Source organism: Hyla sarda, chromosome 8, assembly GCF_029499605.1.
Source record: "Hyla sarda isolate aHylSar1 chromosome 8, aHylSar1.hap1, whole genome shotgun sequence".
NCBI classification, from domain to species: domain Eukaryota; kingdom Metazoa; phylum Chordata; class Amphibia; order Anura; family Hylidae; genus Hyla; species Hyla sarda.
Window position 1 is genome coordinate 54,149,925 of NC_079196.1, and position 14,254 is coordinate 54,164,178.

Consider the following 14,254-nt stretch of genomic DNA (forward strand, 5'->3'; position numbering starts at 1 on the left):
TGTTGATGCTGCCTTCAACATGCGATGGCCTCTGAGAGGCCATCGTATCTTGAAATGATCGTATGTCGGGGCCATCGTAGGTCGGGGGGTCACTGTACAAGGTTTCCCTGATAGTACCAAACCTCCTATACTTGGAAATACATCGATTGGATAAGTGGGATTTTACCTGTCCAATCCTACTGGTTTCCCTGATCATTAATCTCAAGGAAATGGCAAACCTAAAAGAACAACCCTTCATAGGGTAATAAGGTTTGGGGGTAATAGGGTAATAAGATTATACTCCAGCATAGTGCTAATCTCTTCACTATAGAGAAAGCTGCTGCTATCAGTTGGTAAATAGGTCCACCAGAGGTTGGACTGGTACCCATCAAAAATTTATGGCAGATCTTCTACTACTGTTTTTATATAAATAAGGAATCGGGGCCAACTGGATAAAATACATTCCTGTTTTCTTTTTACAGTTTTGGGCTGAGTAAGGGACCATTATTTAGTTTGAAACATTTGTCCCTCCCTTCTCTTTTTTAACTTATTAAATATCAGTATTCAAAGGTAATTTTTATTTATTTATTACAAAAATCTGTATTTACTCGGTTGTAACCGGAAAAACAAGTAGAACAGAGTAAGTATAACGGCAGATGTCCAAAATCCAATATTCACATAACATTTTGCCTCACATGAATAGAAGCACATATTACAGCTTCTGAAAAAGGCAGGTAACACACAAAAGAAAAGAGAACGTTTAAAACTGCCGACCCACGTGAAAAAGCCTTAGGCAGAAAAGAATAGAAGAGGGCACAAGTCATTTAAAGGGGTATTCCAGCTTTATACATTTTATCCCCTATCCATAAGATGTATGATCACAGGGGTCCTGCTGCTGGGGACCCCCGCGATCTCGATGCAGTCCCCGGCATTCTGTGCCGGGTGCTGCCTCCGAGACGGGATGTGACGTCACGACCATGCCCCCTAGTGACGTCACACCACGCCCCCTCCATTTGTGTCCATAGACATGAATGGAGGGGACGTGGCATGATATCACTAGGGGGCGTGGTCCTGACATCACATCCCCGTCTCGGAAGGAGCACCCCGCACAGAATGCCGGGGACTGCACCGAGATTGCGGGGGGTCCCCAGCAGCAGGACCCCTGTGATCATACATCTTATCCCCGATCCTTTGGGTCAGACACACATCTCCCCACATAATTGGGATTGTGCAGCCAATAACTGATTGCCGCACATGGTTGCAGGGACAGCCCAGCGCTCCAGCCATAAATGGACTTTGTAAACAAGCACTGATTTACGGGCACATCCAGCCATCTAGTAGGGACCTTAGTCTGTTGCAAGATGTGAAATAAAAGGTAGAGATGAGCGAACTTCCAGTAATTCGATTCGTCACAAACTTCTCAGCGGTTGATGACTTATCCTGCATAAATTAGTTCAGCTTTCAGGTGCTCCGGTGGGCTGGAGACTCTCTCCTAGGACTGTATCCACCTTTTCCAGCCCACCGGAGCACCTGAAAGTTGAACTCCTTTATGCAGGCTAAAGTCAGCAACTGCCGAGCCGAGAAGTTTGTGACGAATTGAATTACTGGATGTTCGCTCATCTCTAAAAAGGAATTGTGATTGTAAAGACTTCACAGCTTTGAAAAATGTAATGGCTCTATGCAAAAAAAAAAAAAATTATAATTATAATATTTTAGGAATATTTCAACTTTTTTAGCTTATCTCTTACAAGAACAAAAGATTGGCATGTGTATCCTTTTCACCAACATCTGCTGTTGGGGTTGAGTTGGATGACCCCATTCAGTTGAGGTTGACATATTTTAGTCTAGAAATGTACAAAATGCCCAAACACTTCAGGTCAAACTTGTGCCCGGAAGTCCTAGTAACCTAAGCATGTCCATCTTTATAGAATTATTATTCCTGACAATCCAAGTCAGTTTTTTGCCTTTTCTATTTTCCTGAACAATTGTTCTGCTATTAGAGGAAATTGTGGTTATTATAACATGTCAAGGGTCTCCTGAGGTCATACTAGGATGAAATAAAATTAACATGGAAAAAGAAGATGAAAGTATCTGTGACATTAGATAAAACAAGGTCAGGGGTTTTACCACAAGTGTATCGCGAGTAGTAGATGAAAGGGGGCAGAATGTAGATGGAGTAACAGAATGCTTCATCTGGTACATTACCTTTTGAATTATGACTATTACTTTTTCTTTGCAAAAGTGCCCCTTACATTTTAAAAGGGCACTCGTGATAGCTACAGATACACAGAACATACCCAGATGACTGTATGTTCCAACATATGAATGGTCTCCCTTTTCATCATTCGAACATGGTTTGGAGAGGTCACCTAGTTTGATCGATTTATGGCATGTCTACATGAGATCAGACAGGACATCAGTGGGTCTTGTTCTCTCCATACACATGTTTATGTGTTTCCCTGCCACCGTTTCAGTAAATAGGAAAGTTAATTATAAACTCCCATATGATCTTATCTAGAAAGCAGAGTATTAGAGCCGGCCTAGGAGGAGAGCTTCAAAGAGCTGGGATTTGGACAGAGGAAAGATGAAGGGATTGTTGAGAGCTCATGAAGCCGAGAGTCATGTACATAAAACACATTATATTGACAGTGCAAATGCTCGGCATGAAAACGATTCTTGTTTGTGATGTCACGGAAACTTCATACTGGAAGAATAGGGTTATTCATGATGCTTCCGATTCACCATCCCTATCTTTCCTCAATGTGTAGTATGTTTCTGCTATAAGCTCTATCCATTCTTCATGAAATAAAGGAGCCATATAACGAAATTTTTACTGTTCCTCATTTGTAGGAAAAGTAAAAATGTTGATTGTCAAAACTAAATTTTGCCTTGAGGACCAGGAATTCTTTTTTTTTTTTTTTTTTTTTTGCCTTCCTAAAACCATCATGTTTTTTTTTTTATAATTGTCACTTATGTACGAGATCTTGTTTTTCTTTTGCACTACAAGTTCTTGTTCCAGTTTGTTGTACTTTGAGGTACATGTACTGTATGTCGTATAGTGATGACATATCAGTAGGATATAACATCATTTTATCATAGGTCGGGGTCTGTCTGCTGGGAACCCAACCAATTCAGTGACCGGAATCTAACTAATAATGTAGACAATGGAGATTATACAGCTCACCTTCGCTCCGCGTAGAGTGCTTGGATCTGCACCAGATTAGGCTCTTTCTTCAAGAGGAATACAAAAGGAATTTCCGATCCAGATCTTCCATAAAACTTGCCTTTATTTGGTATGCATTAAAACATATATCTCACGTTGCAACACTACCGTGAATCTCCCATTACAGGAGTCTCAATGCGTTTCATGTGCACGTGCATAACTAAAGTATACTTTAAGGGTGGTTTCACACGACTGACTTTCCAAGTGTTTGCTCAGGACTGTTTTTGGTTTTTGCCCTTGTGTGGTAATTTTTGGTATTCTGTGCGGAATGAAATAATAAATAAATCAAAAATGCAATGTACCTAAAATTCTGCACAGAATTGTGCACAGAATGTCCGTCTTGTGAATGTTCTAACAAGCCTAACAATCAAGTGGTGTGGACGGTATTTTTGAGAAGGAAACCTCCTGACATTGTGATATGTCCAAAATAAATTTGGTATTGGTTCGCTGTGGTAAAGGAGTTGAATGGCTGTGAGTGCTAGCCAAAAGTATTGAATATATTTTAGAGAGGTTGTCTTAAGATGCAAATGTATTTCCTACCCTGTGGAAGTAGCCGTTTGGTGGGGATCCTAACTTGGCAATGGTTAGAAGCCCTATAGAGAATAATTGGAGTGCTGGCCTGGCATGCACACTGGCATCCATTTATCCAGTGGACATTTGTCCTCCTCTCTTGGGAACAGTGGGTGTCCCAGGATTTGGACCCACATAATGAGCTAGTTATCCCTATAGGGGATACCTTTGCATCTTAAAATAACCCGTGATAGGGTATTATTGTGAAATACCTTGAATCAGGTTGTTCTTTGAAAATATACACTGGAAGGGGGGGGGGGAGAAACCAAGACCCCTACCAGTGCAGGATTGCACAGGATTTATCAAGAGTCACACACTTCTTGATAAATCCAGGTACATGTGAGGCTTTTTCATGCAGCAGCCTCTAAATTCTACGGCAGCTCTGAGCTACTGTACATTTCCACTGTAGTTTACGCCTCGTAGCAGGTGTAAATTGTCAGGACCAAAATAGAAGCACCAACAAAACAAATTCAATTACAAAATCTTCAATAGGTAGACATAATGACATAAAAGCATAATTAAAATCGCATGACAATAATATGGACACCATGGTACACTCAAAGATGAACATGCACGGAGAGAGGCAAATAAACAAATGGTAAATGCAAGAAAGGTAAAAAAAAACTGAGAGGCATAAAGCATCAGCTGCGCCCTGACAAAGCCATGAGGAAGCGAAACGTACGTATGAAGTGGGAGATCCCCCCTAATCTATTCTATCTGCAGTGTTCTATCTGTTCTACTTTCACTTGTTCTGTGCAGCTGATGCTTTATGCCTCACTGGTTCTTTTACCTTTCTTGCATTTACCATTTGTTTATTTTCCTCACTCCCTGCATGTTTACCATGGTGTCCATATTATTATTATATAATAATGTCTACCTAACAAAGTTTTTATAATTGTATTTGTCTTGTTGGTGCCTTCTATTTCGGTGCTGATCTCATCGCTTTGTATCCCATTTTGTAAATATGCAATAAAAAGTTCAGCAAAATCTGTGAGTTTGGCGTTTCTCTATATACTTTAAAATTAAGTAAATTTGGCGTGTGGGGGTGACCACTACTCTTCTGTGCAAAACCATAACTCCCACCACCCACTCAGTTAGCAGTAAACTTTTTGTGCAAAGCGGGCGATTGCACAAAAATCTTGTGACTTTTTGGTAGTTTTTGCCAGGCAGAGGCATGGTAAATACCCCTAGGTCTTTAGGGTATGCGATTTCCTTGGATAATCTTCCTTTTGCCAATTGTTTTTGGATCAGAGTTTTCTCAAATCTTAGCTATTGCTGCAGGAGTGTAGCTTTCAGTCACAGCTGCCCTTCTTTAGCTAGGTTTACACGGCATAACTTCACTTATAAGTTACAGTTATACATTACAGTGCAGCACTCCCATTGCTGTGAATGGGATTTCTCTGCACAGTCTTCAAAGGAATTTAAGCAACAGAGTCTCCACCGATGAAATTTGGCCAACGGAAAAATGATCTCGGTCATTCTTTAGGCAGAATCTGTGTGGAATACAATATGGTCTATAGAGACGACAATGTCCACGTGGTCTTAGTGCCAAGTTATTCAGTCGGTGCCGAGCACATTCAGAATTATTGTCTGGAATTTTTCCAGCTGGAAATACCTCTGTGTAAACCTAGCCCGATTGTTCATGTACCTTTTAGAATTTGAGAAGAACTATCTGCTGATGTTAATGCATGTCAATGTGATTGTTCTGCTACTTTTTACTTAGTATCATCAGACAGGGAAGATAATTTACTGTAGTTAGAGAAGAGCGAATCTCCAGTGATCCAGAGATCCCAATTCAAGACTGCCCCAACTACCCTTTGATTGCCGACACAACTGATAAGCAGGAGCAGGGACACCTGTCAAAATCACAGTGCTCCTATACTGTTAGCGTTTGGACCTGGTGCAGAGCCCCAGCTTTGAGAATGTGGTGAGTGGAAGCTGTGATACATACAACATTGCCTCCCACTTCCAGGCCTCTCAGGGATGAAACACATCCTGAATGAATCGGAACAAAAATTGGATTTCAAAATTCTTTTACCGAATCTGATTGTGCTAAATCGATTTACTCATCTCTAATTGTTGTTTCACTTCTTCTAAACACATTTTGAGTACATTTTGAATTTGAAATTCAATTATTTTTTTTTTTTTTTAGAAAAAAAAAGTAGAAACAAAAGATAAATCCCCCTTTTCAGACATTTTTGGACAATTGGTATCATTACACTCATGGATCAGTATCGTTTGAGTTCTGTCTTTTGAGAAACTGCAGCTGAGAAGCAAAAATGTGCGGTAATCTGTAAATGACCTTGTGTTTCTATATTTTTTTTATCAGTAGCAAATTTTATGCAAACCTGTGCTTTATAGGGGGATTTACTGTGACTGAGCATGTACACAATGTATCTGCTTGAGTGATTTTCTTTGATTGGCCCCAATAAATACATTTGTGCTGGAAAAAAATGGAAATGCAAGACTTTCTTTACTCTATGGAAAATAAAATGTGTGTGTGCATAATACACTGGAGGATTTTTCAAGAACACTTCAGTGTTATAAAAAGATTACCATAATGCAACCTACTAAGGTATATCTGCATGACTTTTTCTATCTTAAGTACTGGAAGCATAGACTAAAATTGCCAGGGGACAAGTTTAATGGTTTCACCCGAATACAATTGTAGCTGTTTTTTTTTTCTCATAAAAATATATATTATATAACTTGCTATTTTTCAAATTACAATGTCTGTATTTCTAAAGTATGTGTTTTCCCAGGGTCCTTTTCTGCATTGAAATTCATATAAGATGAAAGAAGAAAAGCCAATAATAGATTGGTCATTTGGTTGTTGGGGAGAAAAATCTAAGCAAATATTTTTGTATACTGATAAATTTATATTGCTTGGCAAGGTTGTTCATCCAAACAATAGAGCAGAACCACCACAATGTTGTCCTCACGTACAGTACTCAAATGAATTGGGTACTAGGGTCAACTCCACATCCATCACTAAGCCATATTTTAATAGGATTCTCCCATTTAGTTCTTCAGTGGAGATCAAGACCACCTAATAGAGGTTGGAGACCACTAATCTAGACAACAAATGTGGGTATAGCATATTAAGTTGTCACATTTTATCAGCATGCTGAATGTAAAGGCTTCCACACACCTAATTTAGGCGGGACTGAATAACTGTCTAGTATGTATAAGGGCCTTCCAACCGATGATGTTGGGGGGAGAAGGATGAGATTTGTTGGATTTCAATTAACTGATTCTTTTCTTCTTGGGAAAATAAGATGCTGGTAAAAAAGAATCTGACAGCAGCCTACATCCCATTATTTTCAGAACACATAAACACTCAGCCAAGCCAAACATTTGTATGTATAGGGGGGTCGGGAGATACAGTGTAATTAGAGTGTACATATTCACATACAGTATTGGGTGGACCACACCATACATGAGAAGTTCTTATTAGTATTATTAAGTGGGATCAACCATGTAATCTTGTCAGATAACACTTCCACGGTCTCTTGTAAATAGGCTTTTTCAGATTCTCAGTGCATTTTTTGTGCTACTTTCTCAATCTGACCTTGGTCATGACCTATGATTGGATCCCATGTGCATGGACAACATTAATCTTCTTTAGTAATTCAAAGTATAAAGGAATACTCCAGCTCTCCAGCTTAGTAAATTTTATCCTTATCATAAAGGATAGGGGATAAGTGTCTAATCGGGGGTGAGGGGGGAGGGTCTGACCAGTGGGATCCCCGTAATCTCCTGCCTGGTGCCCTGATTCTCCCTATAAATGAAGTGTGTTGACCACGGCACGAAGCGATGGCCTACATGCCCCCTTATGCATCTCTATGGTAGAGCCAGAAATACAGCATTCATAGGGATTGGGGGATCATTTTTTTTTTTTTTTTTTTTTTTTAAGACTGACTACTCCTTTAACCCAACTACTCCTTTAACCCAATATATTAATTCCCTTGCCCAGTCTTTAGACCTGGCATGGAGAGATGCAGTCTACGCTGGTCTGTTGGATTGCCCAGGCAGCCGTGTGATGCCCGGTGAGTTTTGTGCATTAACCTATTAACAAGTCCTATTAACTAGAAATGCATGGGCTTCCCATGGTTCCTCTGCAACTGTATAGCCCAGTATAGAATGCATCTCTCCATGTCTGATCTTAAGATTGGGCATGAGTTGACTATAGAGCTACGCCTTAAGTGTAAATTCAACATGCATTATGCATTATTATTTTTCAATTTACATATATTCAACCTAATGGGTTTAGTTACTCCACAAATGACCTACTGCACATCCGATCCACAATTTATAATAAATAATAAGTTATTACGATTTCTTTTGGTTGCTATTGGAATCTATCCTCAGCTTGTAACCAGACATACCTCTAACACCTATAAAGCAGTTCTCTCTGCTTCCCCGAGGCTATGACGGCATGCTGAATGTTGTAGTTTGCAGTAAGTGGTGATCCACAGGTTTGGGAGCACTGCCCTATAGGTTATGAGAAAGAAAAAAAAAAACAACAAGCGGCGCCTCGTGTATTACCCCGGGATATACGTGGGAGGTGTGAGGAATGGGGGATGTCCCCACGGGGCTTCTAGATAGCTGCTCACCTCAAAGTGGAAATAATAGGCATGTAACCCCTATTAAAAGGGGTACCAATAATGGTGCGTCGCTGCTCAGCCAGTGGGTAGCAGGAATCGACCCAGGTCGTCCTGTAGATGCGGTAGGAAGGAGTAGAAAAGAAACCCTTGAATGCCGGCGCTGCGACTTAGAACATGCAGACAATTATTCCAGGGTGAAGTAAAAGGATCCTCAGCAAGACCGTTTATTAAACAAAAACAAATAAAAGGCAATGGATTACGCGTTTCGGGAGGAGCCCTCCCTTCCTCAGATCAGGGTGTATATAGGTTATGAGTATATGACAGTAAGCCCAGAAGTTATGTATTACTACAAATGAGGTTTCAGCAGAACAGAAATGTCTTCACTTTCTCCCCGAAGTTTTCACTAATGACGAACGTTGATTTAAACAATTTAACGTGATGATGTCTCCGAAATGAAAGGATATATTAACTGTTATTTGTCTTTTCACATCTCTTCTTGCAGGTTATGTGACTGGCTGTCATAGAGTTTTCTCTCAATCAATCAATCATATCTACTTACACAGGCAGTTGAACATTCAACAAAGGAGATGTTTCTTTTTCCGAAGACAAAGAAGCTTCGCTCATAGTATAGTTTGGCCAGGTACAGTTTCCCCAGCTCATCCAGTTCCCGAGGTAACTGTAATTTCTACTATCTGATTCTTTTCCCAGTCAATATAAAGGTTGACTGCACTACTGATCAAGTACATTCATCCACTGACAGCCAGGGACTGGAATCCTGGTCAGGGATTTAAATCCGGAACAACAGAGCGGCGTGTATTCCGCTCCCAGCCGGATAGTGTTATGAAGAATAGGTAATCAGTGCATAGGTGAGCCCGGCCTCAAGATAGATAGTTACAGGCAATCTGTCCAATGATGCAGACGCCGGTGGGTGGCCATCAACTCTTAGGAAGTGGCTGGCCAACTTGTAAAAATGTGCCATAATGTTAGTAAATGATTTAAGTAAATAAGATGTTTTTATGGTCGATATCCAACCTGTGCCTTCGTCATTAGACAGACTGGTGAGAATGTGATGAGTCTATATTAAAGTTCATGTGGTTACCTTTCAAGAAAAATATAAGCTGCTGTAATAATGTTTTTTTTCTTTTTTTCCGTTTTTTATGTAACCATTACTATCTTCGGGAACGGGAAAAAACATCCTGCTTGTGATAATAATACATCTTGTATTACGTACCGCTGGCAGCAGCCGCAGCAATTCACCTACCTATAGCAGCAAGAGCTCTGTGATTCGGCATCTCAGAAAGTTCCTCTCGAAAAAAAGTTACATGGCTGACAGAGAGTGACTGATGGGATAAAGAGCGGCCTGGTAATACGCTATAGGTTAGATTATGTGGGCACTGGAACATCTCTTCAGTAGGTAGCTTCTGAACATTTCATTCCAGGACCATATGGAGTTACTATAGCAGCCTCCAAGCTCCTAGGAAGACCTGCTAGAGCAGTGGTCTCCAACCTGCGGACCTCCAGATGTTGCAAAACTACAACTCCCAGCATGCCCGGACAGCCGTTGGCTGTGCGGGCATGCTGGGAGTTGTAGTTTTGCAACATCTGGAGGTCCGCAGGTTGGAGACCACTGTGCTACAGTTTAGAACTTGTCTGCAAAAATGGGATTCTATTAAGTTACATGAGAGTAAGACTGGGCTCACATTTTCTTACAATGAAGTATCATAATATAGTGGCAAAATAAATGTAGGCAAGGGGAATTACCATACATGGTCAAGAGTGGTAATGTTTTTAAGGAGAAAGAGCAGACATTAAAGGGGTACTCTCGTGGAAAACTTTTTTTTTTTTTTTAAATCAACTGGTGCCAGAAAGTTAAACAGATTTGTAAATCACTTCTATTAAAAAATCTTGATCCTTCCAGTACTTTTTAGGGGCTGTATACTAAAGAGAAATCCAAAAAAAGAAATGCATTTCCTCTGATGTCATGACCACAGTGCTCTCTGCTGACCTCTGCTGTCCATTTTAGGAACTGTCCAGTGCAGCATATGTTTGCTATGGGGATTTTCTCCTGCTCTGGACAATTCCTAAAATGGACAGCAGAGGTCAGCAGAGAACACTGTGGTCATGGCTGACAGAGAGTGACTGATGGGATAAAGAGCGGCCTGGTAATACGCTGTAGGTTAGATTATGTGGGCACTGGAACATCTCTTCAGTAGGTAGCTTCTGAACATTTCATTCCAGAACCATATGGAGTTACTATAGCAGCCTCCAAGCTCCTAGGAAGACCTGCTAGAGCAGTGGTCTCCAACCTGCGGACCTCCAGATGTTGCAAAACTACAACTCCCAGCATGCCCGGACAGCAAACGGCTGTCCGGGCATGCTGGGAGTTGTAGTTTTGCAACATCTGGAGGCAAACTACAACTCCCAGCATGCCCGGACAGCAAACGGCTGTCCGGGCATGCTGGGAGTTGTAGTTTTGCAACATCTGGAGGTCCGCAGGTTGGAGACCACTGTGCTACAGTTTAGAACTTGTCTGCAAAAATGGGATTCTATTAAGTTACATGAGAGTAAGACTGGGCTCACATTTTCTTACAATGAAGTATCATAATATAGTGGCAAAATAAATGTAGGCAAGGGGAATTACCATACATGGTCAAGAGTGGTAATGTTTTTAAGGAGAAAGAGCAGACATTAAAGGGGTACTCTCGTGGAAAACTTTTTTTTTTTTTTAAATCAACTGGTGCCAGAAAGTTAAACAGATTTGTAAATTACTTCTATTAAAAAATCTTGATCCTTCCAGTACTTTTTAGGGGCTGTATACTAAAGAGAAATCCAAAAAAAGAAATGCATTTCCTCTGATGTCATGACCACAGTGCTCTCTGCTGACCTCTGCTGTCCATTTTAGGAACTGTCCAGTGCAGCATATGTTTGCTATGGGGATTTTCTCCTGCTCTGGACAATTCCTAAAATGGACAGCAGAGGTCAGCAGAGAGCACTGTGGTCATGACATCAGAAGAAATGCATTTCTTTTTTGGATTTCTCTTTAGTATACAGCCCCTAAAAAGTACTGGAAGGATTAAGATTTTTTAATAGAAGTGATTTACAAATCTGTTTAACTTTCTGGCAAAATTTTTTTTCCATGGGGGTACTCCGCCCCAAGACATCCCAAAGGATAGGGGATAAAATGTCTGATCGCAGGGGGTTTCAGCGGGCTTTGAGCTTCCGTGTTTGTGACGTCACCCCTCCGTTTATGTCTATAGGAGGGGGCATGACGGCTGTGGAGCAGAAGTACACAGCAGTTATTCCCCCTCCCATAGACATGACTGGAGAGGACGTGGCGTGACGTTCCAAACATGGAAGCCCCGAAGCCGCATTCAGAACATAAATGTTCAGAACTCTGGGGTGCGGGCCCGGAGTTCGCGGGAGGTCCCAGCTGCCAGCCCCACTCCCCCCCTGCGATCAGACATCTTATCCCCTATCCTTTGGGGGGGGGGGGAGTGTCCCTTTAATACCTTTCTATAGCCTCAAGTAGCCTGATATTAATGCTGTTTTTACTTTCTTCCCTCTCCTAGATCCTGAGATATAAGGATTTTTACTATTTGGTTGACTAGCTGCATTTTTTTTACTGAAAAATAAACTTTATTGAAAAAATGGGGTTTAATTGCCATCCTCAGAGGGTGCGAATATGAGGCTGATGGGCGTGATTCATGTTGGGGGGAGTTATGATTATGAAGCTCCCAATCACACCCCCCTTAGCATAACATTCCCCCCCCCCCCCCCCCCATTTTGCAATAAAGTTGACGCTCATCCAGTATAAGGGCTCATACATACGGAGTAATTCAAGAGGAATTCTCTGCTCCAAATTAATGCACATCTCCTCTGCCCATTGACTTTAATGTTTTTTCTGCTGTCCTGTTCACACTGCGGAAATTCTGCTAGCAGAATTCCGACGCTGAATTCCGTTCCGCTTGAAGAAAGAACATGTTCATTCTTCAAGTGGAATCCGCGAGCAGAAATGAATAGAAGTTAATGGTAAAAAAAAAATTCTGCCCGACATCGTTTTCGCACGGAATTTGCACGCAATTCTGCGGCAATCCGCCCGTAAATTTTCCGGTGTGAATTACTCTTCAGTGTGAACATAACCTAAGATCTCTATATCACAAGAAAGGGAGAGGGGCTGTAGCAAGAGACTCAAAACACTAAACAACTAAGCATATAAAATAATTAATAAAAATAATCTTTTTTTTTTAGCCCTGACTACTTAGCTCAGAATTAGAGATATTTACATAAATGACAGGTTATCCTGGAACTTTTTCCTACAAATCTATATATCAATCTACTCTTCTCCTCCTGCTTTATAACATCAGGGTCCTCCCACAGATTCTAATCCCAAATTTATAATTTACCGCAGATTGTCTGCAATAGAGCGTAATATTCATTTCTTCCACCAAAATCTGTCACTTATGAGGAGCATGAAGGTTTCCTCAAAAGTGTTTTCTTACATGACAAGGTTGTGAGGATTACAAAGCTATGGAAAAGGCATTATACACCTCAGCAGAACTGACGGATTGTAATAACCACATTCGCACTTCATACTCATTACCTAAATCCTTTTCGGTACATATTATTCTGTTATCCGCAACACTTGTCACTTTAATTCAGAAATACAAGCCCCCGATGTTACCACCTAGAAACACAGAAACCTGTTCTCCTGTCTCCTGACATGGTGCTGTTACTCCAGCAAATACATTTTAGGAAATTTGTGTCGGAGTCCATTTTTCTTGTACTGCTGTGCACAGTTCACAGGCTGTGTAAGTTTCTTGTAATAGGCAATGTTAAGTTCAAAAGGGCACTGGAAGGAACACTGAAGAAGCCTTGAGGGTTTGCTTGGTGGCTCATGAAGGTCACTCTTCGAACTCAGAGGGCAAGTTGCCATGAAGCAGGAGGGACTGTCTGAGAAAATGATCCCATTGTCATGCTTTTTTCTGATCTTCGTTTCCAATCCTCTTCCTCCAAGCATATAATGAAGCCAGACTATGTGACGACAGGCATTGTGCCTGACTGGGGAGACTTCATTGAAATTAAGGACGAAGATCAGATTCAAGGGCTTCGTCAGGCTTGTCAACTAGCCCGTCATATTTTACTTTTGGCTGGAAGAATTTTAAAGGTATGGGGTGTAGTTATCAAGGGGGCAACTATGAATCCAATTGTTGGGTGTGTCAGATACAGACCTTTATAGAACACAATGTCACAAAATTGTTCTTCAATTAATAAAAGAATACATGCAATGTCATGATAACGTTATACTGCAAATAGCGAAGAAAAAAAGAAACGGAGCACTCACACTGCTGCTGGAAGTCTTCAGTTCAGGCTGTGTTCACGGAGGTCCCGAAATAGGTGACCATTGCAGGGAGAGACAGATGGAATCAAGGCCGCCGTCCGAACTTCTGCTTGATTCCATCTGTCTCTCCCTGCAATGGTCACCTATTTCGGGACCTCCATGAACACAGCCTGAACTGAAGACTTCCAGCAGCAGTGTGAGTGCTGCGTTTCTTTTTTCTTCGATATTTGCAGTATCTGTTTTGAGCTCTATACGTGAAGCACCACCAGTCTTACACGCCGGGTCAGTTACCTCCTCCCCTTCCACCTGGATATAGTTGTGTATATACCGTGTTTCTCCGAAAATAAGACCGGGTCTTATATTAATTTTAGTCCCAAAAAACACACTAGGGCTTATTTTCAGGGTAGGGCTTATTTATGAAGGGCTGCAGGAGTGTGGAGGATGGGGGGCTGTGGGATTGTGGAGGATGGGGGGCTGTAGCAGTGTGGAGGATGCCGCACCCGCCCCCCCATCTTCCACACTGCTACAGCCCCCCCA

General features: G+C 41.3%; 1 protein-coding gene across 7 annotated transcripts in view; it reads left to right on the forward strand.

Moving 5' to 3' along the window:
• The window catches only part of METAP1D (methionyl aminopeptidase type 1D, mitochondrial), a 179,843-nt gene that overhangs the window by 85,495 nt on the left and 80,094 nt on the right, over positions 1–14,254 (forward strand). For 6 of the 7 annotated variants that reach the window (XM_056536115.1, XM_056536119.1, XM_056536118.1 and 3 more), the window contains exons 2-3: positions 8,882–9,051; positions 13,394–13,543. In XM_056536115.1, coding sequence (XP_056392090.1) covers positions 8,882–9,051; positions 13,394–13,543 — 320 coding nt within the window. Of the gene's footprint in view, positions 1–8,881; positions 9,052–13,393; positions 13,544–14,254 lie in introns of those variants that run through there. The other variant, XM_056536120.1, reaches the window with a different exon arrangement.